Here is a 26887-nt window from a genome sequence, read left to right as displayed (position 1 = left end):
CCGCCTCTGACGTCGCAGCGCAAGCCGTCGCAGCACAATTTCGCCAGATCGGAATCGGTCAGCCTTCCGGCTTCCTCCGTGCTATTCAGCCGAAGGCACGACGATCCTTCGTCGCGGCACTTGACTTCGTGCCGGACGACGGACGCCTCGTGCACCCAGATCGTCGCAAGAAGAAACGTTAGAATGTGGAGCATCATCGTCGTCGTCGTCGTCGTCAAAATACGAATGATCCACTCGCCTCTCAGTGCGACACCTTTGTACGCCGACGCAAATATTTACACTGGCATCTGCGCCTTGCCTTTGTACGTGACACGGCAATCCAAAAATTTGCACGCCTACATGTGCATGCACATGTACATGATCAATCTGGAATCCCAAGCGTCCCTTGAAAACAATTTGCTAGGCGTGACTTTGTAGTCAATGTGGGAGGTCGGGATGCTTATTCTTTGCATAGACTGAGCATAATAATGCTCACCAGTCGACTAGGAGAGGATGAATCTATTTTTGCCTGACTTTCTCGACGCAGATAGCATAGCGCTTGCATTCAAAGACTAAGTGCCTGGCCGTACTCGCCTATGCGCCCTCTGGGCGTGGCGGCTACGAACTTCGTTCGTCGACCGCGTCTCGACCAAAACTGTCCTTACGGGTTTCTTCGAAGCCGGACCAAGTTCGAAAGCGATGAAAAACAACGTTTAGGACTATTTTCGAAAGCGTCACGTCGACAAGAAAGCGAAATGCGCCAGTGTTTTTTGTCGCGCAACCATTGCGACGTTGAAGAAGTGCTATTTCGCTGCAACTTCGAGTTTACCTGTTCCCTACTTGAGCCTTGAACACGATTCTTCGTTCGACTTTCGGATCCAGTGCCGGATTGGCGAGAAAACGAAGTTGCATTAAACCTATAACGCGCGCATGCAACTTCATTTGCGCGCCAAGTTCAAAACCCTCTAAAACCCGTTTCGCTTGACGCGAGGAAGGCGAAACTGAGTCAAATACTTCTTTAAAGATGTGCCTTACGCTTACTGGTGCTTTCGTATCTGTGAGGTCGAGCAGCGAGCACTCGAAATCATAAACGTTGAGAGACCACTTTCAATCGGGAAGTTAATGACGTGTCTATCGGTTCCTTTCAAGTTCTGTCTGTGGCAATCCCGCAACCAAAACGCGTTGAAATTTACTTACACTGACAGCCGAAAGGCGTGCTTGTCACTGTCTCTTAGTCTCGTGTAGTAAAAGACATGGAAAACGCGTCGACGCCCCCAACCGATGGCAGTAAACACAACGACGTTATCTTCGACGTTTTGCTGTGTAACGGATCAAGTGGTTACCACAAAAGGCAGGTCTGGACCAGCGGTAGCAGCTCCCCAGACGCCACATTAATGCAAGGCGATGTATTTTGGATTATTCTCTCCATTTTAATCGTTGCTGGCAACTCGATTGTCATAATATGGCGCTGCAAAGAAAGAAGAGAGCAGCGAAACAGCATCCCATCAATACTCGTCATTAATCTCGCTGCCGCAGACTTTCTTCTCGGCATTCAAATTACCGTTTTCGTTTTCTTGTACAGCAAATGGCTGTGCTTTGTCTGGCTTTCAACAAACGCAACCGTCATTACATCACTGTGCGTCATTTGTGCATTTTTGGAGACGGCCTGCGTTTATGCTTCTGGCATGATAACTGCTACCATAGCTTTATATTACGCAGTGGTGGTGTTTGGCAGATGCTGCTGCATACAGCGATTCACACGTGCGCGTGTACTCGTCCTTCTTTGCATAGAGTGGATTGTCGTAGTCGGAGCTGCCATCTCAATGGTGATACTAACATTCTATGAGTACGACGCCAGGCATCTAGAAGTTCTCAATAATTCACTCACGCCCGAAAAACCAGTCAATTCTACAATTACCACAATGTACTGTCTTCCACTAAGTTGGACTGTTTCTGAATTCATAAACGAGTTTATTACGAAACGGAATCAGTACAGACTTTCCGAAAATGAAGCCGGAGGAATCATCTTTTTAGTCATGTGCTGTCTGGTGTTAGCAACCGCAGTAACATACGTTTCAATTTTGATAAAGCTGTTGCGGCTAAAAGCATCAAGCACCTTGCCACAAACCCTATCAACAAGCTCAGGAAGCGTTGGTCTCCGTTTGATCGCCATAGCGGCCATCACTCTTCTTGGTTGGACGGCGTACGTTATTCTGCTTATTACTTCACCTAGTTCGCTTATTGGGCAAACGATACCATACGGATTTATTGCATTGAGCAATCCCGTGACTTTCACTCTTCTCTCGAAACCGTTCCTGAAAGCGGCTCGAAAGTTCAAGAAAAAGTTGTTGTTCAAAATTAAGAGACCCATCCCACTAGAGGATGAGACGTCAGAAAATCGATCTCTTATTCCTTCGCTGGCACCAAGTACCAATAAAGAGTACTAGAGATGAAAAGGAGAAAAACAAGCCTGCGTAGCGTTTCTTTTCAATTTTGAAGATAAAATCCTCAATGTTTCGTATTAGTATGGTAAGCTATGTGACTGTGTGCTGTGAGGTTCGGTTTTTCGATGTCTTAAAAATAAAATGGCTTTTGACTACGAGAAGCAGATGCTCCGTCTTTTCCACTAAAATGAAAGCGAACGCTGCGTAAGCGTAGACAGGGACGACGCAATGAAGACCGTTTCACTTTTCGTGCCCAGACGATCGAGGGTCCTCGATCTGAACACACAATGGACCAACGCGTAGTAGACTAGAACCAGATGCTGCAAACGGTTTCGGACTATTTTCGAAAGCGTCGCGTCGACAAGAAAGCGAAATGCGCCAGTGTCTTTCTCGCGCAACCATCGCGACGTCGAAGAAACGCTATTTCACTGCAACTTCGAGTTTACCTGTTCCCTACTTGAGCCTTGAACACGATTCTTTGTTCGACTTTCGGATCCAGTGCGAGAAAACTGAAAACTGACAACCGCATTAAACCTAACGCGCGCATGCATATCCATTTCTCCCTTCCGAGGAAGCAGAAACGGCTAAAAATAGTGGTCAAATACTTTTTTAAAAATGTGACTTTTGCTTTCTAGTCCATAACTCGCTCTAGGTGACATCACCCAGATATCTCGCTTTCTTTTCCTCTCCCTGGCCTACGCGCCCCTGACTCCGAGTCATACAATCCTAGACTCAGTGCAATTTATATTCACGCTCTTCTAAATACTGTAGCTGTTTTAAACGCATATTGACCCAATTAGCTGAACGATTCTAAGTATTGCTTCCATCCATTATTCACGACGTTTCATTACGTTACTCTCACTTTCAAGATCCTTTACTGCCTGCAGTCCTCGAAACCACCGTCTCTTTGCCCCGTGTAGTGCAAGATGGAAAACGCGCCTTCGGACTACAACGGCTTACGTGATGTTTTGTTGTGTAACAGGTCAAGTGGTCGCCACCAGGGTCAGATCTGGACCAACGACAGCGACACTACAGATTTGATCTTGATGCAAGGCAACGTATTTTGGATGATTCTCTCAATTTTAATCGTTATTGGCAATTTGACTGTCATAATATGGCGCTGTGTAGCAAAAGGAGAGCAGCGAAACAGCATACCATCAATACTCGTCATTAATCTGGCGACTGCAGACTTTTTTCTTGGCATTCAGATTTCCGTCTTTGTTCTCTTGTTACTTACACTAACAGCCGAAAGGCGTGCTTGTCACTGTCTCTTAGTCTCGTGTAGTAAAAGACATGGAAAACGCGTCGACGCCCCCAACCGATGGCAGTAAACACAACGACGTTATCTTCGACGTTTTGCTGTGTAACAGATCAAGTGGTCACCACAAAAGTCAGGTCTGGACCAACAGGCCCCAACCCCCGCACCAACCAGTGTACATCACAGTACACCATAAAAAAATGTTCATTACAATAAAATCACAGCACTACTGTATAGCTAGCTAAAACTAATAACGGTTCAAAACAAACAAAACAGAGACCCATTAGAACTTGTGGCCACGGTGCAGTATGTATAAAGTAAAGTAACGTAGTAAGCACAACACTGGCGGCTTCAAGTCAGTGGGGGTCATACAGGATAAGGTGATATGCTCTAAAGATATCGTGTGTGCACCGTGACGCTCCTTACCATATCCATTAGCATAAATAATCTCGGGAGAAGAATTTTCTGATCAGTGTGAAACTAAAAACATTGATTTTAGCACGTCTTCAATAACATAGATTTTACCAGAAAATATTTCGGCCACTTCGGTTGAGTAGTTAAAGCGTATCATCGCATCAATAAGTTGCCCGCGTGTAGCTCTGCTGCCGAACTTCATAGCCCACGCTTCCAGCATTTCTAGGGCACGCTCGCGATCGTTTCCCTTTTCTCCAAATGCGTGCAATTCATAGTGTTTGAAAGGTTCCGGTCCCAATACTCTTCCAATTTGTTTCCAGATAGGTTGAATGCGCTCAGCGACTTCGAATCTTTCTAGCGAAGAAACCGGCGAATCAAGGTAGTCGCTATCTGCAAAGCACATTGTGACTGATAACTAAAACATTTGACAAAGTTGCACACCTTCGTCTTGTTGCTGTGAAGCAGCAGCTAAAAGAAAAATCTTTTAGTTAAAACCACAAAAGGCGCTTATCGTGGTATAAATAATTTTATTACATGTAACATGCACTGTAGGTAATCTGCAAAAACACACCTGAATCCGCGCTAGTCGAGATACTGTCCAAAGCATCTGTAGCGGAGTCGGCACGCTTGCCTGATGCCAAGCGAGTGAGTTGTCCTGCAATATTCTCATAAATAAACCGTTTTTGTCAACAGCACAATGGTACTTGTTGCTGGAACAGACGGAGTACTGGCTTCAACAAAGTCTAAATCTGCTTTAGCAGCTTTTTTCTAAAAGAAGACAACTAAATCCTTTCTTAGAACGTGTCTTTATTTACCTCGTCAGCAGAAAGTTCGAGCGATCCACAATCATACAAAATCATAAGCAAATACAACAAGCCTGACGCTCGAGCGCAGTCCGCGAAAATTTTCGTCGTGGCTTTGAGGTTTTCACCCCAACGAATAAGCAATTGCTCCGAAGTTTTGCACAGATATCTGTCAACTGTCGAAAATCCCGGCAAACGTTTAGCCAATGCCGATCTTTCCTTGGTATCCTTATCAAGACATTCGCAGATGGTGCAGCGAGCTTCGTAAGGAACAAACGTAAAATGATCGTCCGGAAGAGCAAGGAGATCTTTCAATGTGTCTTCAATTCCTTTCTGGCACACTTTCGCGTTCAAATACTTTGACATTTTTATCGTCTCTTCAACAGTCTGCGATTTGTGCGCAAGAGGAAAGTCCTTGAGCGCCTCTAGCTCAGTGCGGCTTATGTACCAAAGAGTTCGAGTCGTTCCTGGACTCTTTACTAGAAGAACTTCCATTCCTACGTCCATTAAATCGCGTAGGTGCTTCATGCATTGCTTCTCAGAATGCTCGGGACCACGAACAATGAAATCCATCGCTTTTTCGCGATTCTGAAATACAATCATTCCTTCAACGAAATGAGAGCCAATAGTCCTTTTGATCAATAGACCACCCTGCCAAACGATAGGCTCTGACGGACGAAAGCACGAAGCGTTTCGTGCGCTGCTTTGAATGAATGGCATAGTTCCTGGTGTTATTATATCGGTTATTTCTTCGCTCATTAAACGGCGTCCAACGTAGACTGTCATATCAGGGTTTTTACGCCAAGCGTGAGGTGGACGGTGTTCCTCGATTAGCGCAGGAAATTGGTACGTTTCTGTTTGCTCTAAAACCGGATAGCAGATTTCCAAACGACGCAGAAGTGAGATTGTATGGTCGACATCGTCCCACTTTCGCTTGTTGAAAATCTCAAGGACACTCTGGATATTTTCTTTACTGGCTGTGCCAGATAAAGAGGAATCAAGATGAATTGGAAAAATCTTAGGAGACAAGAGCGGGCCAACAACGTTCTGACAAAGCCAAGGTGGATCCAATATAACGGTATCACCGATAACAAGAATCTAAACGTAGCCCTATACGGTAAATAAGAAATGACTGCCTTTAGTTCTCACTTCTCCAATTGCTTGTAAGAATTCAACAAGAAGACTTTGAACCTGCTCCGAGAAGCCAGCACAAACACTTTCCAACATAATTTTTTTAAAAACGTCAGCTTTGATGAACCGGACACAAGCGGGCTTTTTCATCTGTACATGGACAACTACATATAAGCAATTGGTCCATCTTTGAAAAAACAATGACTTGCCTTGTTGCTATCGGAAATGAAACCGTAGTTCTTTAAAACAGAAATGACATTTTGTCGCACGTCTTGAGCAAGTCCATGACTGTTGGACACCACAGACAAGAGAGAGCTAGTGAACTTTTGAAACAGTGACGCCTTCGTACAGCCCACATTTCGCAAAAGTGGCAAAAGAGTCTCCTTTGCCGTTTCAACAATGCGTGGAACTTCGTCTGCAGCCTGAACAAATAATTAAAAAATCAAATGTGAAACATTTTAACTGGAGCATTGAAAGGCCTACTCGCAAAGCATTTCATTATTTACCTGAAGAGCAAGAATTTTCACTTCACGAAGAGTTTGCAAAAATAGGCTCATTTCGAATGAGCGTCGCTGACGACAATTTAAGATAAACGCATTCTTAGAAAAATTAAACCATCGCCCAAAGGTACTCTGGAGATAGGCGAGAAGACTTTGTAGATTCGTTATGGCCGTTTTCAAAGACGACTGAGAGAGTAGATCTTTTCTGCTGCCAATTACTAAAACGTGTGCTTTTCCAGAAAGAGGCACGCTGCATTTCACAAATGACGCCCAGTAGTGACTTGATTTTCTTAGCTCCTCATCATCTAGAGTAACGTCAACAACTAAAAGGAAGATCGTTGAAGATGTCGAAAAGAAAAGCCCGTGCGTTTTATGAAAAAACGGCTGGCCTGCAAAATCGCAGAATACAAGCTTTCCAACAGATTCGATATTTGCTGTGGTGACGTCAACGCTGGCTGTACGTCGGTCATCGCCTCCCTCTGTCCAGTGGACGTTTCGCAAGGATTTTATAAGAGTTGTTTTGCCAGCTCTAGCTTCACCAATAACGCAAACTTTAACAGCGTTCGGCTTTGTTGTGCCTTGCGCGTAAAGCTCTCGATATTGATATTGAATCTAAAAAACCTGCTTGCTTAATTAAAGAACTCGTCAGGAGGAATAGACTAACCCAAAAGCCAACTAAAATACGCTTAAGTTCTACAGGACAAGGCAAATCATGATAAAGGTAGTCATCCTATAATACAAAAAGGGGCTCGCTAAAAAATTCTGATTGAATGTTATTCAACTGCATGCAGAATGTACCTCATTCCGAAGAGTTGTGAGAAAAGGTGATCGCGTGACAATTGTCTTAACAAGATTAACAGCAACCGTTGAAATTTCTGCACCATGTCAGTTGGAACGTGAAATAATTTTAAATTAATTACTACCAGTAGAAAATTGGTGTCTTTGTAGAATGAATTTAAGACTTGATTTGCCGGACTAAAGATAGTGATTAATATACTGTTACTCTTATAGCAGTATACTCACATCAGCAAGATTTGGACAAGATTTCAATAGAAATACGCCAATTGAATAATTGCCACTAGAACAAGCAATGTACAACGCAGTTCTTCCCTTCTAAATAACATCTTATAGTAAAGAAAATAAAATAATCTGACGACATGCATGCCTTGTCTGTTTTATTAACATCTGCTCCAGCGTTGATCAGCATTGTTGTAAATTCAATGTCGCCTTTTTTACATGCTACTAACAGGGGTACGTTCTTGAACTAAAGTTTTAAACGTACGTTACTCGAAAATGCAAGTATGACGTAATGCTTTGACCAAGTTAATTAAAGTACCTCGTCTGCCTTATTGACATCTCCTCCTGCGTCGATCAGTAACTTTGAAAGTTTAAAATTACCCTTTAGATAAGCGACCAACAAATACTAAAGTGTCCAGGTAAAAACAAAAAATACGTGACTATTTAAATACCTTGTCGGCCTTATGGACATCTGCGCCTGCGTTGATCAGTAGGTTTGCAATTTCTACGTCGCCTTCTTCACATGCTGCTAACAAGGGTACGTTCCCAAACTAAAGTTTTAAACGTACGTTACTCAAAAATACAAGTCATACGTACTGCTTTGACAAAGTTAAAATACCTCGTCTGCCTTATTGACATCTCCTCCTGCGTCGATCAGCAACTTTACAAGTTTAACATTACCCTTTAGATAAGCGACCAACAAATACTAAAGTGTCCCAGTAATATAAGGTAAAAAACAAAAAAATACGTGACTACTTAAATACCTTGTCGGCCTTATGGACATCTGCGCCTGCGATGATCAGTAGTCTTGCAATATCTACGTCGCCTTTTTCACATGCTGCTAACAAAGGTACGTTCCCAAACTAAAGTTTCAAACTCATGTTGCACATTAAATCATAAAGAAATACTAAGTTAATTAAAATAAATACCTTGTCCGCCTTATTGACGTCTCCTCCTGCGTCAATCAGTAACTTAACAGTATACCTATATACCTTGTCTACCGTAACATCTATATCTATTCCAGCATCGATAAGCTCTACCTTGCATTGTTTACATGCCGCTAACAAAGGAGCGCTTTTAAACTAAAGTTTTATATAACAAAAATTGCAAATACAAAGTAAAATGTACATGCCTTGTCTGTCTTGTTTACATCTGCTCCTGCGCCAATAAGTAACTTCACAATTTCATCATTACCCTCCTCACAAGCTGCAAAAAGGTGCTAAAGCGTCTTCCATTCATAAAGAAGTAACGGTAATAAACACGTCGACAGACATCTGGATACCTTATCGACTTCTGCTCCAGCGCTGATGAGTAATTTTGCAATTTCTGCGTCAAAAGTTTTACATACTGTTAATATAGGCGTTTTTTTAAACTACAGTTTCGAACTCGCATTAAATAAAATACAGGTCGTAAAGGAGTACGTACCTTGTCGGCCTTGTTGATATCTGCTCCTGCGCCAATCAGTAATTTTGCGATTTCAACGTCACCTTTTTCACATGCAACTAACAAAGGAGCTTTCTCAAGCTACAGTTTTAATGTTAATCAAAGACAAGTCATGATGAATACGTGACTAGATACCTTGTCTGCCTTATTGACATCCGCTCCTGCGCCGATCAGTAATTTCGCAATTTCAACGTCACCTCTTCCACATGCTGTTGACAAAGAAACTTTACCAGACTACAGTTTTGAAGTTGAACTAATCAAATACAAGCCATGAAGTGATTCAGTCGCGATAAAATACCACGTCTGCCTTATTGACATCCGCTCCTGCTTCAATAAGGGATTTTGCAATTTTGACGTCGCCGATTTCACATGCCGCTAGCAAGGGAGATTTTCCAATCTGATGTTTTAAACTCCGCGTTAGTCTTGGTACTGATGTATAACTAGATAGATACCTTGTCTGCTTTATTAGCATCTGCTCCAGCGTCAATCAATCTTTTTGTATTTTTGACGTCACCAAATTCATTCTCTACCAACCAAGGAAGTATTCCATACTAAAATGAACAAATTACAATTTAAGATTTAAAAACCAGTCTCACAATATAGCACATGATCATCTACCACGACTTGCTTATTGACATCTGCTCCGGCGTTTATCAGTCTTTGAGCAATTTCCTCATTACCCTTCTCACACGCCGTCAGCAAAGGAAATATCCCGTACTAAATTACAACATGAACTTGGAAAAAAGTCACTTGCTACGTACCACGTCTGCTTCATTGCAGTTTCCACCAGCATTGATTAGTATTTTCACAATTTTAACGTCACCCTTTTCACAAGCAGCCAGCAAAGGAAACATTCCATACTACAGTTGGAAAGTTAAACAAAAACTCAATAAATGGCAAGCATACCACATCTGTCTTATTCAGATCTGCTCCCGCGTCAATCAGTATTTGAACAATTCCAACCTCACCCTTTTCACAAGCTGCCAACAAAGGAACTTTCCTACAGCTAACTTTCGACTTTAGATTAGACAAGTCTTTCAAAAGTTATACTTGAAGAGATCGTTGGCTACTTTATTGACATCCACTCCAGCTTCAATCAGCGTTTTAACAAAGTGTACGTCACTTTTCTGACAAGCAGCCAACAACAAAGGAAATCTCCAAAGCAACTTCTATTGAAAAATTAGGATACAACGATTTATACAACGATTAACGACTTTATACCTGGTCTGCCTTATTGATATCTACTCCAGCACCAATCAGTAATTTAACACACTCTATAGCACTATTTTCGCACGCAGCCAACAAAGGAAACGTTCCAAACTAGAGTTCCAAATTACATACCCTTTTAAAAAACTAAAAATGGCTACCTTGTCCGTCCTCCTGACATCCGCTCCAGCGTTAATCAGTAATTTAGCAGTTTCCACGTCATTCTTTCTACACGCAGCCAACAGAGAAAACCTCTCATACTAAAGTTTGCAATTTAAATAGGAAATTAAAATTTTGATTAATTTAGACCACAAACCTTGTCTGCTCTATTGACCTCCGCACCAGCGTCAATCAGTAAATCAACAATTTCTACGTCGCTCTTCTCACATTCACATGCAGCCAACAAAGAAAATCTCCCATTCTTAAGGTAAAAATTTCAATTAAAAATTGAGGCCTATTGAACAAATTACGACTAAAACACCTCGTCTGTTTTTTGGACCTCCGCTCCAGCGAGAATAAGCAATTTAACGATCTCTATGTCACTTTTCTCACACGCAGCCAACAAAGGAAATCTCCCAAACTTTTGTAGATTCAACTAGTAATGGTTATAAATTAATTTGCGCTACATACCTCGTCTGCCTCGTTGACATCCGCTCCAGCGTCAATCAGCAGTTTAACAATTTCAACGTCATTCTCGCATGCAGCCAACAAAGGAGATCTTCCAAACTAAAGAGCGTATATTAAAAATCAAATTTTATACAGTAAATAATGGTTACATACCTCGCCTGTTCTTTTGACATCCGCTTCAGCGTTCATTAGGAGTTTAACAATTTCTGGGTTACCATTTTCGCAAGCAGCCAACAGAGGAAGTCTTCCACGCTAAAGTTTTCAAATACCATCTAACGACAAGTCTCTTGCATTAGCTTCTGACTTCATACTTTGTCTGCTATATTAACGCTCGCACCAGCGCCAATTAGTACTTTTGCTAGTTCAACCTGCTTGCTCTCACAAGCATGCAAAAGTGCCAAAAGCCCAGTCTAAATGTTTATCATCTCTAATTAGACGAATTTTATATCTGCATTACCTGAGGGCTCCGAGTCATCATTTCGACGACAACAATTGAGAGTCTGTTCTCATACGCCCAATAGAACGCCTCCTACACAGATAAAAAAGCCCCCTTGAAGTCAGAAAGATTTGCCTGAAGAAACTTCAAGTCTAGCTTGTACGAAGCAGCAGAAACGACGGACCGTGCTGATTGGTGCTCCGTTTTCAACCAGAAAGAGAGCAAGATCATTGTATCTCTTCTCACAAGCCAATTGAAGCGGCTGCAACCCTGCACAGCATTTAGGTGATTAGAAATCCGTCTTTCAAGAATTCAATAGCATTGAGTCGTTTACCCGTCCAAGAGAGATGTGCACATTCGAGATGATGATATTGCTCGAGCACAAGCCTTCTCACTTGGCCAATGTCTTCTCTACTAACGGCAGAAAGGAATGCAGCTTTTCGTCGGTGCATTAAAATCGTCTCGAATAGGCCGAAGGCTACTCAACCGACCACGGGACCGGGGACTCTGGGACGATGACGTAAACACCTATCAACTAAACACGCCCCTATTGGCTAGTTCGTCGTTTCCTCCAGTTGTAGTTGCTTTCCTAAACTTTGTCATAAGCTCTCTAAGAACTGTCTCTCTAAGAACTGTTTTGTGAACGTGTACAATTACTTTTTCAAGAGAAGCAGTGTCCGTTTGATCGGCTTCTCCTGAAATTCTAGAATCAGAAACTAAGGGCTCTAACAGAGCTTTGCTCATTCAAAGTTTTCTTTGATGCCAGCCTAAAGGTTCTCGGTTTTGTCAGACTAACTTGACTAAGTTTGAATTTCTTTGGTCTAGGAATTCTGCTACAGTAGCACCTTCAGCTGAAGCAGGCTGGGTACCATGGCCTCTAGAAGAGGTCAGAAGCCTCCAAAGTTGATCTCCTCCTTCAAATGTTTTTAGCGCGGAGCAGAAGACGTCAAACGACGGAGGACCGCAACGCATCAGTTTTATAAACAAATCGCGAGCACTTCTGCTCTTATCAATTTCAGAGCGACGAAGACTTTCTATCATTTCCAAAAACTTTGCACGAGTGAGGCATTTGATTGCCAAGAGTAAGTCCATCAGATCTTCGGTAATGATGTCTGTGAGAGCAGAAACTGCTTCGGGCATTATAGGAATGAGACATTCTTTCCATTTCGGATCGCCCATACTGGAGGTGTAGGCCGAAACTAGATTTCACATGATATCCTCAAACGAGATGGACCGACGAGGCTACAACAGGACTGCGACTACCGTGGGTCGGAGAAGATCGTGATTAGTCTACAGTCATAGATAGTGAAGGAGTAGGGAGAGGTTCGCGGCCAAGATCAAGGCCGTGTTGCCTTACCAGAGTGATTCTGAAGAAGAATGCAACTTGCGTACTGCAAATTCGAAATTCGAACTCGTAAAAGGACGAAATTCGGATGCCAGGAGATTGAGAACGACCTAGTGTCCCGGAATAAATTGCTTCCCGGATTGCGAAATTTATGGCGTGGTGCATCACTCAAATTTCTTTCTCTTCGGCCAAAGATCCCTTAGTTAAGCAAGTCTTAGATGCAAACACTAAAAAAGAATATTCTATTAAGGAAAAGGAGTCATGCAGGATAAGAATAAGATAATCTATACATCTTTGTTCAGGAGCAAGGCAAATGCACGCAGAAGAATGCCTTCTGGAGAAAGCGTTCTAACTTACCATAAAAATATGTGGAAAGTATTCATTGAGCATGAGTATCACAGTTCGAAACGTTGGACGATCTTCCGGATAGGGTTCAGTGCAGCTATTCAAAAGATCATTGAACCTCTTCGGAGCCTCTGCTTTAGCTCGTCCCTTTGGCAGTGTTATACCCTTCTCAGCTTTATAACGAATAACCACTTCTGGAACGCCTAAACAATCAATTAATTAATGATACAATTATCTGTAGCAAACTAGAGAACGAACCTTGGTAAGGAAGGCATTTTTCACGAATGACCCACAGAACAACTCCGTAGCTATAAACGTCTGCCTTCCTTGCTTTTTTCAGCTGCTTGCTCCCAAATCCGTAGGGTTCCTTGTGATACCGCTCAGGAGCAATGAATGAAGCAGTGCCAAAAGGAATCGATCCTTCATCACTGCCAACGTCAACGTCATTCATTTTTGAAAGGCAAAAACCGGTCACCTGAGAAAAAATTCTACAGATTAAAACGCGTAAGCTTTTTACGTAAACAACTGCCTGACTTTGCAAACAACAGTCTTTCCAACTTTTTCAACCAAAACGTTATGCGGCTTCAAGTTGAGGTGAACGATCGGAGGGTAGTTGTAATGAAGATGAGCCATTCCCAAAGCAATCTGTCGGGCAATAGCAATCCGCATGTTTAACCCTCTTATTGCTTCATCATCTCCATCGAGAAGCTGATATAGGTCCCCGCCGTTGATTAACTCGGTTACGACGGCAAAATATCCAAGACTCGAGCAAACTCCAATCGAGCGTAAAACGTGAGGATGGGGCTCAATACAAGAAAACACAGTAGCTTCATTTTCAAACATCTCTTTCTCTCTGCGCATAAGACACGATCAAAAAGAAAAGTAATTCGAGTTTTAATTACCTCCCACTTCCATCAAACATCGAAAAGACTTTGACAGCGACAAATTTCTCTTTTCCTGATTTTGTCAGTTTCGCTTGGTATACCTCGCCGAATTCTCCACCGCCAATGTAATCGCTCTTATCGTAGACGAGTTCATTCCGCTGAATCTGAGGCAGAAAATCCAGAGGGACTTTCTGTGCACAATCGTAATTTTATTCTATCACCAACTACGGACAGATTCTTACCTTAGTCATAGCGAGATAAACGTCAGGGAAAACTTCCGCGACGCACTGCCTTAGGTCTACTTCAAACAAAGCACGACACAAAGCTCTTCGCGTAGCTTCGCGCTTGTTCTTCTCAAGCCACGCTAAAAGAAAGTGAAATCCGCGATCCTCTAAGAAGCCGGTTTCGATGTCGCGTATTTCTTTGTCAGAAAATATAGGGAAAACGGCACGAGCAACATCGCTCCAGCGAGAACCGATGAGCCCCGAGGCACGATCAATGTCACGCGGAGATAGCTGATCTAAACAAAGCCATATACTCAGGTTGTGAAAGAAGCATTTGTACTAAAGTACCTGGAAGATTATTTTTGTATGTCGAAGAGACAATGGCAGGAACGAATCGACAGATGGGCCTTTTAGAATCGTGAGTATCTATTTCTTCTGTCAGATTCTTTAAATCTAAATAGAGAATGCTGGCGTTAGTTGACGAAATTTGTAGAGGCTTACTAATCTTTAGAATGTCAAAATTCATCCGGGTAGAACCCAAAAGAGTAGTTCGATTTGACTGTCCACCAGATCGAAAAAGAAACACATGACTCTTTGTAGAGAAGCAGCAAGTTGTTTGCTCTCCGGTTGCGATGACTCCGTCACGTGTTAGGATCTAGCCAAAGAGATGTACAGAACTGGAGTCATTTTTTCCTTTAAAGACCTTAGTGCATTTGAAAGAGTCTAAAGCAATCATGTGCCCAAAAGGAATAGGATCCGTGTTTTCGTCGTATCCCCAAAGGACAAAAGCAGTCGGTCCTACTTCAGGAATGTTACAAACAACAGTTGAATGAAACCTTCGGGGCCGTAGAGAAGAGGGGCCTTTGAACAAGATTTCACTCCATTCCTACAAGTTAAAACATTATTGAATACTTCGCTATTTTAATTAACTAAACAATTACCGTAAAATTTAATTCAAAAACAAAAGCATCTCCAAGCAATCCTTTATCATTAACACCGCCAACGAGTAGCGCGCGGTAGTCATCAATTTTAGTAAACGAAAATGCCGATCGGGCAGAAGGACTTTTTCCTTTGCACGCAACAGGGACCCAAATGGCTAAATACAACATTTTTACGTTGTATAATAGCCATCGCTATGCTTACCCTCAGCTACGGAAAAGAGCCATAGTTCATTGTTCCATGCTACACTGCCAGATTCAGCGGAAATCCAGTCAGAGCCCGGAACTCGAAAGACGTCGTCACTCTTTCCCCATCCTCCTGTCATGACAAGCTGTCTGTCCTCCTTGCTGCCCAACGCGCACAGTCCAAATGACCTTCTGCCGGCCGGATGAGCCTTTTCGGAAGCGAGAGCAACTTTCTGCCACTTAAGCGTAAATCCGTCCAATTTGTGAAGACCATTGCAAAAGACTGAATCAGACGAAGAACGCATGCCGCCATACTGATATGCATATCGATCGTTAACAACAGCGACACTTGCTCCCGTCAATGGAACCGGTAAGTCAGATTGGCTGTCCCATGTCGACTGCCGTTCAGACCACTTGTTTGTGCATAGGTTAAGCGACATGATAAATTCGTTTGAGCACAATTCGACTTCTCCTGTTTCTTGTCTGGTCACTCCTCCCCAAAGAAGCATTCTATTCCCGATGAAGGCCGCAACATGCCCATGCCGAGGTCTTGGAAAAGCTGAAAGTGCGCGAGGCTGTAAGAGTAAATCTCCGATGAGAACTACACGGAAAATACCTTCTTTTTCGTCTTCTTCATCCAGATCCAGAGAATAGGGCGGAAAATTCTGCATGGCTTCTGAGTGAAAATCAGGCTTTTTTTTCCTGCTTTTGTCGAGTTCATAAAGAGCATTACGTACCTAAATCATAAAAAACTTTATAAAATAAAGACAGGCAGTCAAATCATCTTAGTCGTTAGTAGTCGTTAGAAAAAGGTAAAGGCTGATGATAATCAGTACAGCAACGGCAAACAAAACTTAACATACCTTCTCAACTTTCCGAATGGTAGAGGACAGCATATGCCGAACGGCTTCACTCCTCCGTTGACCTTCTAAAATAGCCTCAGACTAAAAAATCAGAGCGCACATATATGAAAAATGTAGGTGCTTTCAAGTCAATAAACAAAGCCCTACCCAAAACATTAGCAGTTCTTTCGTCAGAAATTGTTTAGTCTAAAAGAACAGCGTTGTGAACCGTCCGCTTGCCATGAAGAAATCTGTGCTTACTTCAAGGAAAGCGAAATCTGGTTTGCACTGCACCCTTGCAGTCTCTACAAGCAAAGCATGCAGAAGTACTCATAAAACCAGTAATTTTCATCGCACCTTCTAAAGTAGTTTGCATCACTTTAAGACGCAGTTCATATTTTAGACCATCATCAGCTACAACATTAAGAGAAGAGTACACCGATAAAAGACGACGACTTGGAGCAAACACTTCTCTATCTTTCTCTGTTGCTTTACAGTAAAATTGCTTAATAGTAGAAAAAGCCTCAGCCACTGGCAGCAATGACGACTGTCTGAGAAGATGAGTTACTTTGATCGATTTGAGGTTGCCCAACTGAATTTCCGTGTCAGTATCAAGTTGAATAAAAGAAATTAAAACCCGAGAGTTTCGAAGATCAGAAACAAATCTTATGAAGTCCATACCTCTGAGGGTAAGAAACACGTCACAGCTGCCATGGAGAATTTCAATGTTTTCATAGCCTAAGAGGCTATGAATCGTACAAAGCAGACGGTCTTTATGCTTCAGAAAGCATTCCTTGTCGGTTTTAGGTAGATATATTCTTAGGACGCATTGTAGTGAAATTTCAATACTAGATTCACCTTTCTCCACTTCCTGTCTTAGTGGCACGCTAAATGGCATGCCATCAATAAATCCAAATTTAACCTCAATCCTTTTCGTTTTCGTCTCAATCACATCGCGAATTAGGCCCTCGACACTGTTCCGGTAAGGCTCAAACTCCTTCTCCAAGGCTTTGTGAACGTGTACAATTACTCTTTCAGGAGAAACAGGGCCAGTTTGATCGGCTTCTCCTGAATTTCTAGAATCAGAAACTGAAGGCTCTGACAGAGCTTTGCTCGTGCAACTACCACGGGGCTCCATCAAAGTTTTCTTTGATGTCAGCCTAATTTGACTAGATTTTTTTGCTCTAGGAATTCTACTGACACCTTCACGGACAAATCGTTGCGGAGTAGACAAGAGTGACTCAGAACCTTTCCAGCTCTCCGAGCCTTGCTGCGTAACATGGACACTAGCTGAAGAGGTCAGAAGCCTTAGAAGTTGATCTCCCCCTTGAAATTCCTTTAGCATGGAGCAGAAGTCGTCAAATGACGGAAAAGGACAGCGCATAAGAATTATAAACAAATCGCGAGAACTTTCGCTCGGATCAACTGTAGAGGGACGAAGACCTGCTATCATTTCCACGTACTTAGGACGCGTGAGGTATCCTTTAGCAAAAAGTACGTCCATCAGATCTGCTGTAATGATGCGTGCGAGAGAAGACACTGCTTGGGGCATTACAGGAATGAGACGTTCTTTCCATTTCGGATCGCCCATACTGGAGTGTAGGCCGACTAGGCTCACGTGATATCATCCACCGACGAGGCTACAACGAGACTGCGACTACCGTGGGTCGGTTGGCGAGTAGTCTAGTCATAGATAATGAAGGAGTAGAGAAGAGGTTCACGGCCAAGATCAATGCCGTGTTGCCTTACCAGCGTGATTCTGAAGAAGCAGGCAACGTGCGTGAGCAAAAGCAAATGAGAACGCACAAGAGGTCGAAATTCGGGTGCCAGGAACGACTAAAACCAGCTCGTCTGAGAACGACCGAGTGTCCCGGAACAAATTGCTTCCCGTATCACGATATTTAGATCTGGTGTCACTCAAATTTCTTTTCTTCGACCAAAGATTCCTTACGGTAGTAAGCAAGGCTAGACGCAAGGGGAAGACTACCGTTTATTCTCAGATCAAAAATTCATTTCAAGAAGTTATGGCAAACGCTAAAAAAGTCAAATAAATGCGACGTTCTCATTAGTCAAGTGCAATCTACGTTGTTCAGAGCGATTTCTCGCTCGCTGCTGCTGCTCCGCTTTCGACGTCGCACGCAGACGCAGATCACTATCAAAATTCCTGCGACGATCCCAACGACCCCAATCAACCCAATCGTAATTCCCAGAAACCAAGGCTTCTCGACGACACTGCTTTCCAAATCTCCGCACGAATCACCGTCGCACGCAGCCAAGGAGAACGAGCACCGGTCGCCCGTGTAATCGGGCGAGCACAGACAACGAAACGTCGCCACGCCGTCGACGCACGTGCTCGCGCTGTCGCACGGCGACGACGCGCAATCGTCGATGTTTTCGTCGCAGAAAACGCCGCGATAGCCCTCGTGACAAGTGCAGTCAAATCCGTCTATCAAGTCCGTGCACGAGCCGCCGACGCCGCACGGATTCGACGCGCACTCGTCAGTCTCAACACCGCAGTCTGGCATGGAAAACCCGGCGTCGCATTTGCACGTGTAGCCGTCGATTTGATCGACGCACGTCCCGTTGTTGCACAGTTTCAACGACGACGCGTTCAAACCGCTCGCTAGCAGCGACACCGGATCGATCTTTGTCATTTGACAATAGTCGATGTCCTCGCAGACGACGCCGTCGCCCGCGTAGCCCCGATTGCACTCGCATCGACTCGTCGTCGGGCTCGTTCGAATGCACGTCGCGTACTCGGCGTCGCACTCGGCGACGCCGAGCGCGCACGGATCCATTCGTCGCACGTCGACGTCGAGCGTCAGAACGACCGATATCGGTGGATCATCGCTGTCCGACACCGACATCGCGAGCGCGAACGACGACATGTTATCGTAGTTCAAACTCCGATTCAGGTAGAGATACGTTCCGGACGAATTGGAGACGAGATAGAAATCGGTGGAATTGGCTAGACCGTTCACAGAGATAACATCATACGATATACCACCGTTGCCCTCTGGATTAAAGACGCTTAGGCGGCCAATAAGAGAACCTAGAGACGCGTTCTCCGGCACGAAGGCACCTTGCCCGACGCTGATGTTCATGGGCGCTTCGTTGATGTCGATCACCGTGAAAAAGAACATGACGTGGAAACTCAGCTGCGGCCGACCATTGTCGGTCGCGACCACGGTTAAGTTGATGACCGGGTGCTCAAGGCTTTCGTAGTCAAGACGGACGGGTCGAGCGACGACTAGCTGCCTTTCATTCTTAATCTACAAAGAGCTCATAATTAGGATTAGGTGGTGCAATTTACGTTTCTTACGCTAAAAGCGTTTTCCAGAAATCCGACAGTGCGGAAAGCGTGCGTCTGACCCTTATCGTCGTCAACGACCGACAGATTTCCAACCAAGGCGCCGACCGGCGAGTCCTCGCGAATGCGACGCGATCCCGATAGCAGGATTTCGGTCACCGGTTCGTTGACGTCGCTCACTCCAAAGGTGAACGACCGGTTGACGCTGAACGGCGTCGGTCGACCGTCGTCGGTGCATTGAATCAGCGCCGATATCGACGAACGCTTCTCGAAGTCGATGTCGGCTCCTTGGGCGACGCGCAATTCCGGTGTCGACCCCTGGACGACGACGAAGAACTCCGATCCGTTTAGCAGTCGGCATGTGTGGGTTTGATTGAAGTCGCGATCGACGACCGTCAGATTGGCGACCGACGTGCCTGCGAGACTATTTTCTGCTATCTCGTCTTTGTGATCGGAGCGTATGTCGGTCGGAGGCTCGTTGACGTCGAGAACGTTGACAGGAACATCGTTCTGTCGTAGAAAAGAAATACCGTAGGGAGCTAGCCGTCTAACCTGCATCAGCACTTTACCTCGTAGGAGAAAGGCGGACTGCCGTTGTCTGTCGTTCGAATGACAAGGACGTAGGAGTTCTCTTTCTCGTAGTCTAACTGCGCACCGCTAGCAACAACCAATTTATTGCCAATCACGCTGAAGTTCACTAGATTGTAAACACATTATATTTTATTTTTTCCTAGCCTAGCTATCTTACTTACTTGAAACGTGTCCAATTGGGACAAGAGCGTACGTGTGGTTCTGTCCCCGATCTTCGTCTTCGGTCGTCAACTCTCCGATAATCGTGCCTGGGGCCGAATTCTCGTAAACCCCTTTGGTCTTCAGCACAACTTTCGTTGGCTGATCGTTAACGTCGCGTACGTTGATGACAATTTCTTTGGTTCTGCTTGCTGGTGGAACGCCGTCGTCTGTTGCGACGAGAGTGAGGCGATAGCTCGACTGCACCTCAAAGTCGAGCTTGGAAGTCGTAACGAGATTGACGCCGCTGACGTCAAACGGCACCGGAGCGCCGCTAATAACGTACGTGACGTTCTGCACCCAAGCCACTTCGTTGTCCAGATCCGACGACGTGATAATTCCAACGGTCGCACCGACGTCAAGATTCTCGTTGATGACGTAGTTAGTGAGCCCAACGGACGTCGGAGCTTCGTTGACGTTGGAAACTTCAATAAGAAACTGCCGGTCAATGAACAGACTGGGATTACCGTCATCAGAGCAACGAACCTACAAAAAGACTTCACTGTGGATGGGACAAAAAGTGACTTATGTCAGTCTCACGTCAATCAGATACTTTCGCTCCTGTTCGTAGTTGAGTCTTCCAGCAACGATCAAAGTCAAGTCGTTGATCACCTAGCAAACTTGTTCGCACGCTTACGTTGGTGCCGGCAAACTCTCACCTGGAACGGAAGGTTGAATGCATTCAAGATGACGCACGAGTGCTTCTGCCGATTTTCGTTCTCGTTGTCGGGATCAGAAACGGCGATCGTGGCGACAACGGTACCGTTAGGACTGTTTTCGTCGATCTTTAGAGGAAAGAATCGTTTTGTGAAGATTGATATGATTCAACTCAGTGCGAACCTTTTCATTGTCCAAGGTGACGTTGCTCGGCTTCTCATTCAAGTCAGTGATGTTGACAGTAAGCGACTCGGTGAGCGACAAGGCTGGACTGCCGGAATCGACGGTGACGATCTTGATTACGTACTGCCTAGCGTTTTCGTAATCCAAGTGCGCTCCGGACATCACGGTCAAAGCGCGACTTGACGAATTCAAAAGAAACAGTCCAGATACAGCTCGATTGTCGCTTTCACGATAGACCGCGACAATAGAAGTCGTGTGTTTGTCGGCGACGTCTTCGTCGACGATCTGCACGTAGCCGAGGAGCGTTCCACCGCCACTGTTTTCTGGGACCGAGCCCGATCCCACGAGTTGGATCTGCGTCGGAGGATCGTTGGTATCGTTCACAACGACCTGAAACGTCTGGACGATGTGTTGACCGCCGCTGTCCGTCGATCGAACGACGACTTTCCACGTCGAATTTGATTCGAAATCGTTCGCTGCCAGTAAACGTGAAAGGAACGTGATTGTCCAGAGTATAGACAAACGTCTATCAATAAATAAATAAATATTTAAGAAACGAAAATCAGATTTTTCCGTCACCTGCCGATCTTTGACCTCGTTGTCGGGATCATTCGTCGAGAACGTTGCCACGAGCTGTCCTCGTGCTTCATTCTCCTTCACAAAGCCGCCCTGCATGTGAATATTTGTCGGCACTTCGTTTTCATCCTTGATGACGGCAACAAACACTTGGTCTTTGCCAAGTGGAGGCACGCCGCTGTCCTCGCAACGCACCCTTACGGGCACGGTAGGCATCGTTTCAAAATTGAGCGTGGAATCGGCAACCTACGTAAGTCCTCTACAACAATCAACTCGTCTCTGGAGACGTACCTCAATAACATTATTGCGAACGACAAATTTTCCGCCGGCGTTGCCAATAGCCGAGCAGCTGTGATTTTGCCAGGCGCCGGCTGGGCCAAAATTGTCCGGATCGAGTACTGTGAGGACTCCTAACCCGGTGCCAACCGGCGAATTCTCAGCAATCTACACAAAAAAACTAAAAAAAGATAGATCGGCAAAAAAAGAAAACAACCCACATTCAAATTAGACACGGTTATCATAGTAGGTCTTTCGTTGACGTCGCGCACTGCAATAGCGATGACTTGGTCGCGCGAGCGAGGTGGCGAGCCGTCGTCAGTCACTCGTATCGTGACGTTGTAGCTGTCCTTCGCTTCGAAATTCAAATTGGCGGTTGGCGCGGAATACAGTTGACAGGCCTTCGCGACGAATCGCCCACGAGCATCGTCGACAAGCGAGCAGGTGTGCGACTGGGAAGGATCCTCGTCTTCTGCAACAATATCGCCTATCATCTCGTCGTTAAGATTCTCTTCTATTTCATTTGACGTCAGTTTGATGTTCTTAAATTAAATTATTTTCTAATTTAATTAAAGAGACAGTAAGGTCTTACGTGCGGTGCGTCATTGACGTCAACAACGTCAACTTCAAAGCGCCGTGCCGAGAATGAGCCTTTAGAATCGACCACGCGAATAGTGATATAATAAAAGGTATTATAATTGATGTTTCCCTTGACCAGAAGAGCCGCCGAGCACACCGTATTAATTCCCTACAAAAATAACCCTACACCAACTGCTCGGCGTTCAGTGCTGCAGCCCCACACCCGCACGTTTGCAACCGCTTTGCACGAGACGGGTCCAAGCGAAAACATTCCACCGGACGAATCGTCAAGACGGAATGCAAGCTTCTCATTTTTGTCCAAATCGAAGGCCTTCAGCGTTCCAACCGTCGTCCCGACGGGCGAACGTTCTTCGACTCGAGGATCGTTGTCGGAAAACTTCAACTGACCATTGTCGTCAGTCACATTTACTTGCATAGGCGGCTCGTTCACGTCGAGAACTTCAATAGTAAAGGACTTGGTCATCTACGCAAAAAAATCATCTTATCATCTCTTAGAGCCGGCACCTTCCTTACCTTCAGAGCCGGACTGCCGTTATCTTTCGCCTCAACGACGACGACGTGCGCCGAAGACGTCTCGTAGTTGAGCGTCGTCGTCTTTCGCAGCTCGTCGCCGACGATCTCGAATCGTCCCTTGTCGTCGTCAATCAGCGTATACGTCGTCGTCTGAGAAGAATCCTCGTCGATCGACGAGACGTTTCCGACGACGGTTCCCGAGGGCGCATTTTCGAGCACCGACGCCGGGAACACGTCGAGACGACGCGGCTGATCGTTGGCATCTCGCAGGTGTACGGTCAACGAGACGTCCTTGTAGAGTGGCGGCGATCCGTCGTCTTCGCTTCGAATCTTCACGCCGATGCTATTCTGCTTTTCGTAATTCAGAAGGCAACGGGGTCCACCTTCGGCGAGACAGCGGCTGTTCGACGCAGCGACGACAATTTGATTGCCGGTGATTTGAAAGAGTCCGCCGCCGCTGTCTAACATGTGGTATCCATGCGTCTGGCCGACGTCAGGATCTGACGTCGTCAGTGAACCGACTACAGTTCCTTTGTCACTGTTCTCAATTACGTAAGAATTCGATAGCTATGATAAAAATTAGACAAGTGCAAGAGGAGATTTCTCTCTCTACGCGATCAAGCGTACCAACACAGTAGTCGGCTGTTCATTGACGTCACGGACGGTTATAGCAAATCGTTCGTCCAAATGAAGACCTTTGCTGTCGGTGCTGCGAACCGTCACAGTAAAGCTAATGAGGAAAAGATGTTGCGTTCCTCTACTGAATACACTGCACGATCAATAATTAAAACCTTTTCTGCGGTGCTTCGTAGTTGGGGCTGAACGTGATTGATAGGCTGCTTCCGATGACGATTTTGAACCGGCCGTTGTCGCTGTCCAAGAGTCGATACGTGTGAGAGTCGTTCGGATTGGGGTCCGCACTCGAAAACGTGCCGACAACGTATCCCGGCGCGACGTTCTCGAAAACAGACGTTCGCGAGAGAAACACCTAAACGAAAAAGAAAAAACAAATTCCAGTTTGAAGATTAAATTGCGTTTAACCCTATTTTTTACTTTGGTAGGCGGCTTGTTGATTCTCGAACAGTAATTCCCGCTGTACGTTGTCCACGCTCCGGACGCTTCGCACGTGATTAGACGAGCACCGTTTTTCAATTCGTATCCAGCCGGACACAAAACGGTGCACGTTTTGCCATACGTCGTACCAGAAACGCACGAGAACGTCGGATACTTACAAGCATCGCCGTACGTCATTCCGGACGGACAAAACGTCACCGACGGAACGCCGCAATCGCGTGGGCGACACGTTTTGAAGTCGCTGTTGAGATCGTAGCCGCTGCTGCACGAGCAAACGCCGCCGTTGCAATTGTGGGCACATCCGCCGTTCGCCGATCCGCATTGCCGAGAATCCTAAAGGAATTTAGAAAGAGTCCCCGAGTCCCTAAAACCTCCTCCTCCCCCACGTGCATACCGACAGAGGAGGGCAGCTCGATCCTCGACAGCTCTGACTCTGCGCGACGGTTCGATTGCGATACGAAAGTCCGACGGTGCATTTCTCGGAACAAGGCGACCAAAGCACCCACGGATTCACCTACAAACAATCAAGGCTGACAGGTCACGCGTAACCGGGAGGACATCCCACCTTGCAATCGCGATTAGCCGCGTATGACGTGCAAGACTTCGATTCCGAGAGCGCAGGGCACGAGCCGCCGCAATAGGCGGCGATCGTCACTTGTCGAGTGCGCGTCGACTGCCCGGATCCGCATTGGGTACTGCATGGCGACCACGATGACCAATCGGCCACGACGCAATCGCGTCGGACGTAGCGCTGACAGGGCTTTGATTGGACGAGCGACGGACACGACGATCCGCCACAGCTGGGATTCGTCGTAACAGAGCGATTCTGGTATCTACATAGGAATGCGCGGGTTTGGTACAAAAGAATCTTTTATCAGTGCTTTCTTACGTCAGTCCAGAACCGCAGGTGGATGAGCACGTTCCCCAGGCACCCCACGAACTGACTCCGCAAGGAGTTGGACAACAGCCAGACGAACAGGCGATTGCCTCACTCGAAGCGGGACACGATGCGCCGCCGCAATAGGGCTGGACTCTCGCGGTTCGAAGGCGTTGCTTTATTCCGCTGCCGCACGTCGCGCTACAGGCACCGTACAAAGACCAGGCGTTCATCTAAAAAGATGAATAGTCGAGGCGGAAAAACGAAACTAGAAACGCTGACTTACTTGACAGTCCCTCGGGGTGTACTGCGAACACGATTTCGTTTGAGAATTGAACGGGCATGCCGAGCCCCCGCAGGTAGGCGATTGCACGATCTCGGTGTAGCGTCTCTGGGAGCCGCGTCCGCAATCGTTCGAACAGGAGTCCCACAAGCCCCACGTCCAGTGGCAATCTTGACGACAGCAGTCGCACGTCTTGCGTCGGCTCTCCGACAGACTCGGACAGGCGGCTCCGCCGCACGACGACGGGCTCGCGACGTCTCGAGAGCGGTGCTGCATCGTCGTCGATCCGCACGGACAATAGGCGCTCCACGAGCCCCATTGAGTGACCGTGCAATGATTGGGGCAACAACCGTCGTTGCATGATGTCCACTGACTTCTGTCGTCCAGACACAATCCCCCGCACGTTTCGTGCCTCACAACAGTTCTGGTGCGATAGCGAGTTCCACTGCCACAGGATTGGCTGCAGCTACCCCAAGGGTTCCAGGTACTCATTACACAACTATAGAGAGTAAAAACAATTGTGCACCTATTCTCCCGTAACGCGTGCTAACTTTCTCGCACAGCAACAGTATTTCGCGTCCATTTCATTGTTGCTGTTGCACGATCCGCCGCAGCTTGCCTCTCTCGTCATTGTTCTAGTGCGTTGACTGACGCCTCTATTGCGGAACCAGCACATACAAAAAGACCATGAAGTCCACTGGTTGAATGCGCAGTTGACACGGGAGCAACGACGACCACGAAAACGAATACGTATACGTATTGGGTGAGAATCAGGAACGATGAGGAAAACACAGATGAGACGTACTAGTGTCAAACGCATGATGTTTTGCATCGGCAAACTCCCGCGCTGGTCTAAATACGGCTTGGATTTGTTGTCTATTTTGTAGCAGAATTCATCATTTCCATGTGGTATGCCATTACGTAAGTCGTTTCTGAGATAAGGAGACAGGGGATCTAAACACGTGCACGCATTTACATTTCAAAATCTACCGAATCCCACTCATTTTACCAGGTGTTATCCAAACAAAGAACAAAGAACAAAGTGGCGTCCAAGGAAGATGCAAAGGAAATCCCATCCGTTTCGTCCCTGCAACGACTATATCGTTGCCATCTTAGTCTTCAGATTCTATATAGCAGAGAAACAACCGCGTAAATTTTTGGCGCCATTTTTTGGCGCCAGCATTTGATACAAAACAATAAGGATAGGATTCTCTAAAGTAACAGATAGAGGCAACAGCCTAAAGCCTACTTTCACTCCACTAACGACCAACAGAAACCAACTGATACTGATCCGGGATGTTCATCTCATAAGCCCAAGCTAACGGGTACAAACGAGGACCAACACGTACCTGAAGGTTTTGATTATGCAGGAAGAAAGTTGTCTGTTAGATCGACAAGGTCCTCTGCTGCGTTGAGCATGCCGTTCACCCGAAGACCGCTACCACAATCCGTGCCGCTACATAGTCTACGAGTGAGTAGCCACTCGGACTCCTCGGTTCTTCAAGAGTTCTACTCGGCAGCGGGCACATCCTACGCGCCTGTCAAGCTGACCAGCAAGCACTCGTACGCTTTCATACGCATTTTTTTTTGCTTTTCTGGGAGCGCGCGCGCTAACGTTAGTGGGGGGGGGGGGGGGGGGGGGGTTCCTGAATCCGAACAAGGTAGAGGGGTCGAGCGAGCTCATGAAATATTGCTCCTACCTAAAAGCAGCTCCTGGCTTACTTTTT

General features: G+C 45.7%; 3 protein-coding genes across 11 annotated transcripts; all 3 read right to left on the bottom strand.

The window, feature by feature from the left end:
- Positions 1 to 3765: 3765 nt before the first annotated feature.
- Positions 3766 to 12730, bottom strand: LOC136191064 (uncharacterized). 5 transcript variants are annotated; one of them, XM_065979358.1, is made up of 42 exons: positions 12616 to 12728; positions 11916 to 12548; positions 11593 to 11868; positions 11443 to 11528; positions 11280 to 11351; positions 11134 to 11232; positions 10976 to 11074; positions 10826 to 10921; positions 10677 to 10775; positions 10512 to 10616; positions 10357 to 10455; positions 10211 to 10309; positions 10040 to 10158; positions 9896 to 9989; positions 9751 to 9849; positions 9608 to 9706; positions 9442 to 9540; positions 9288 to 9386; positions 9125 to 9223; positions 8972 to 9070; positions 8829 to 8918; positions 8679 to 8765; positions 8587 to 8628; positions 8476 to 8538; positions 8311 to 8409; positions 8166 to 8252; positions 7999 to 8097; positions 7866 to 7952; positions 7695 to 7793; positions 7553 to 7642; positions 7453 to 7504; positions 7328 to 7404; positions 7194 to 7259; positions 6536 to 7141; positions 6239 to 6451; positions 6048 to 6179; positions 4911 to 5996; positions 4800 to 4863; positions 4667 to 4750; positions 4537 to 4563; positions 4207 to 4485; positions 3766 to 4161 (listed from the first exon to the last, which is right to left on the bottom strand). In XM_065979358.1, exons 3-42 carry the CDS (start codon positions 11708 to 11710, stop codon positions 4151 to 4153), a joined length of 5319 nt encoding a protein of 1772 aa, XP_065835430.1. In that variant the 5' UTR covers positions 11711 to 11868; positions 11916 to 12548; positions 12616 to 12728; the 3' UTR covers positions 3766 to 4150. The 5 variants fall into 5 exon arrangements, with proteins under 5 accessions (XP_065835430.1, XP_065835431.1, XP_065835432.1 ...); XM_065979359.1 differs by having other exon boundaries at positions 11593 to 11847; XM_065979360.1 differs by having other exon boundaries at positions 9608 to 9670; positions 11593 to 12548; positions 12616 to 12729.
- Positions 12731 to 12763: 33 nt separating this feature from the next.
- On the bottom strand, positions 12764 to 17893 carry LOC136191066 (uncharacterized). Of its 4 annotated transcripts, none has more exons than XM_065979363.1 (17): positions 17772 to 17893; positions 16380 to 17705; positions 16284 to 16327; positions 16191 to 16229; positions 16044 to 16124; positions 15797 to 15917; positions 15200 to 15739; positions 14998 to 15152; positions 14760 to 14942; positions 14558 to 14711; positions 14405 to 14509; positions 14075 to 14352; positions 13851 to 14023; positions 13483 to 13801; positions 13207 to 13423; positions 12961 to 13151; positions 12764 to 12830 (listed from the first exon to the last, which is right to left on the bottom strand). In XM_065979363.1, the coding sequence occupies exons 2-17, from the start codon at positions 17611 to 17613 to the stop codon at positions 12807 to 12809; spliced, it is 3858 nt and encodes a 1285-aa protein (XP_065835435.1). In that variant the 5' UTR covers positions 17614 to 17705; positions 17772 to 17893; the 3' UTR covers positions 12764 to 12806. The 4 variants fall into 4 exon arrangements, with proteins under 4 accessions (XP_065835435.1, XP_065835438.1, XP_065835437.1 ...); XM_065979366.1 differs by lacking the exon at positions 17772 to 17893 and having other exon boundaries at positions 16380 to 16436; positions 16492 to 16605; XM_065979365.1 differs by having other exon boundaries at positions 12764 to 13151.
- A 101-nt stretch (positions 17894 to 17994) lies between these two features.
- On the bottom strand, positions 17995 to 26743 carry LOC136191477 (cadherin EGF LAG seven-pass G-type receptor 1-like). Of its 2 annotated transcripts, XM_065979810.1 has the most exons (17): positions 26510 to 26743; positions 26170 to 26286; positions 25712 to 26114; positions 25164 to 25659; positions 24890 to 25110; positions 24566 to 24833; positions 24395 to 24514; positions 23980 to 24333; positions 23718 to 23914; positions 23554 to 23656; positions 22927 to 23493; positions 22616 to 22876; positions 22406 to 22561; positions 22035 to 22355; positions 21829 to 21981; positions 21541 to 21783; positions 21047 to 21487 (listed from the first exon to the last, which is right to left on the bottom strand). In XM_065979810.1, exons 2-17 carry the CDS (start codon positions 26234 to 26236, stop codon positions 21188 to 21190), a joined length of 4230 nt encoding a protein of 1409 aa, XP_065835882.1. In that variant the 5' UTR covers positions 26237 to 26286; positions 26510 to 26743; the 3' UTR covers positions 21047 to 21187. The 2 variants fall into 2 exon arrangements, with proteins under 2 accessions (XP_065835883.1, XP_065835882.1); XM_065979811.1 differs by lacking the exons at positions 21829 to 21981; positions 22035 to 22355; positions 22406 to 22561; ... (10 more) ...; positions 26170 to 26286; positions 26510 to 26743 and adding exons at positions 17995 to 19294; positions 19345 to 19842; positions 19902 to 20029; ... (1 more) ...; positions 20662 to 20733; positions 20781 to 20906 and having other exon boundaries at positions 20962 to 21487; positions 21541 to 21750.
- Between the last annotated feature and the right edge of the window lie 144 nt (positions 26744 to 26887).

This window comes from Oscarella lobularis, chromosome 9, assembly GCF_947507565.1.
Source record: "Oscarella lobularis chromosome 9, ooOscLobu1.1, whole genome shotgun sequence".
In the NCBI taxonomy this organism is placed as follows: domain Eukaryota; kingdom Metazoa; phylum Porifera; class Homoscleromorpha; order Homosclerophorida; family Oscarellidae; genus Oscarella; species Oscarella lobularis.
This window is presented reverse-complemented; position numbering and strand designations above follow the sequence as displayed.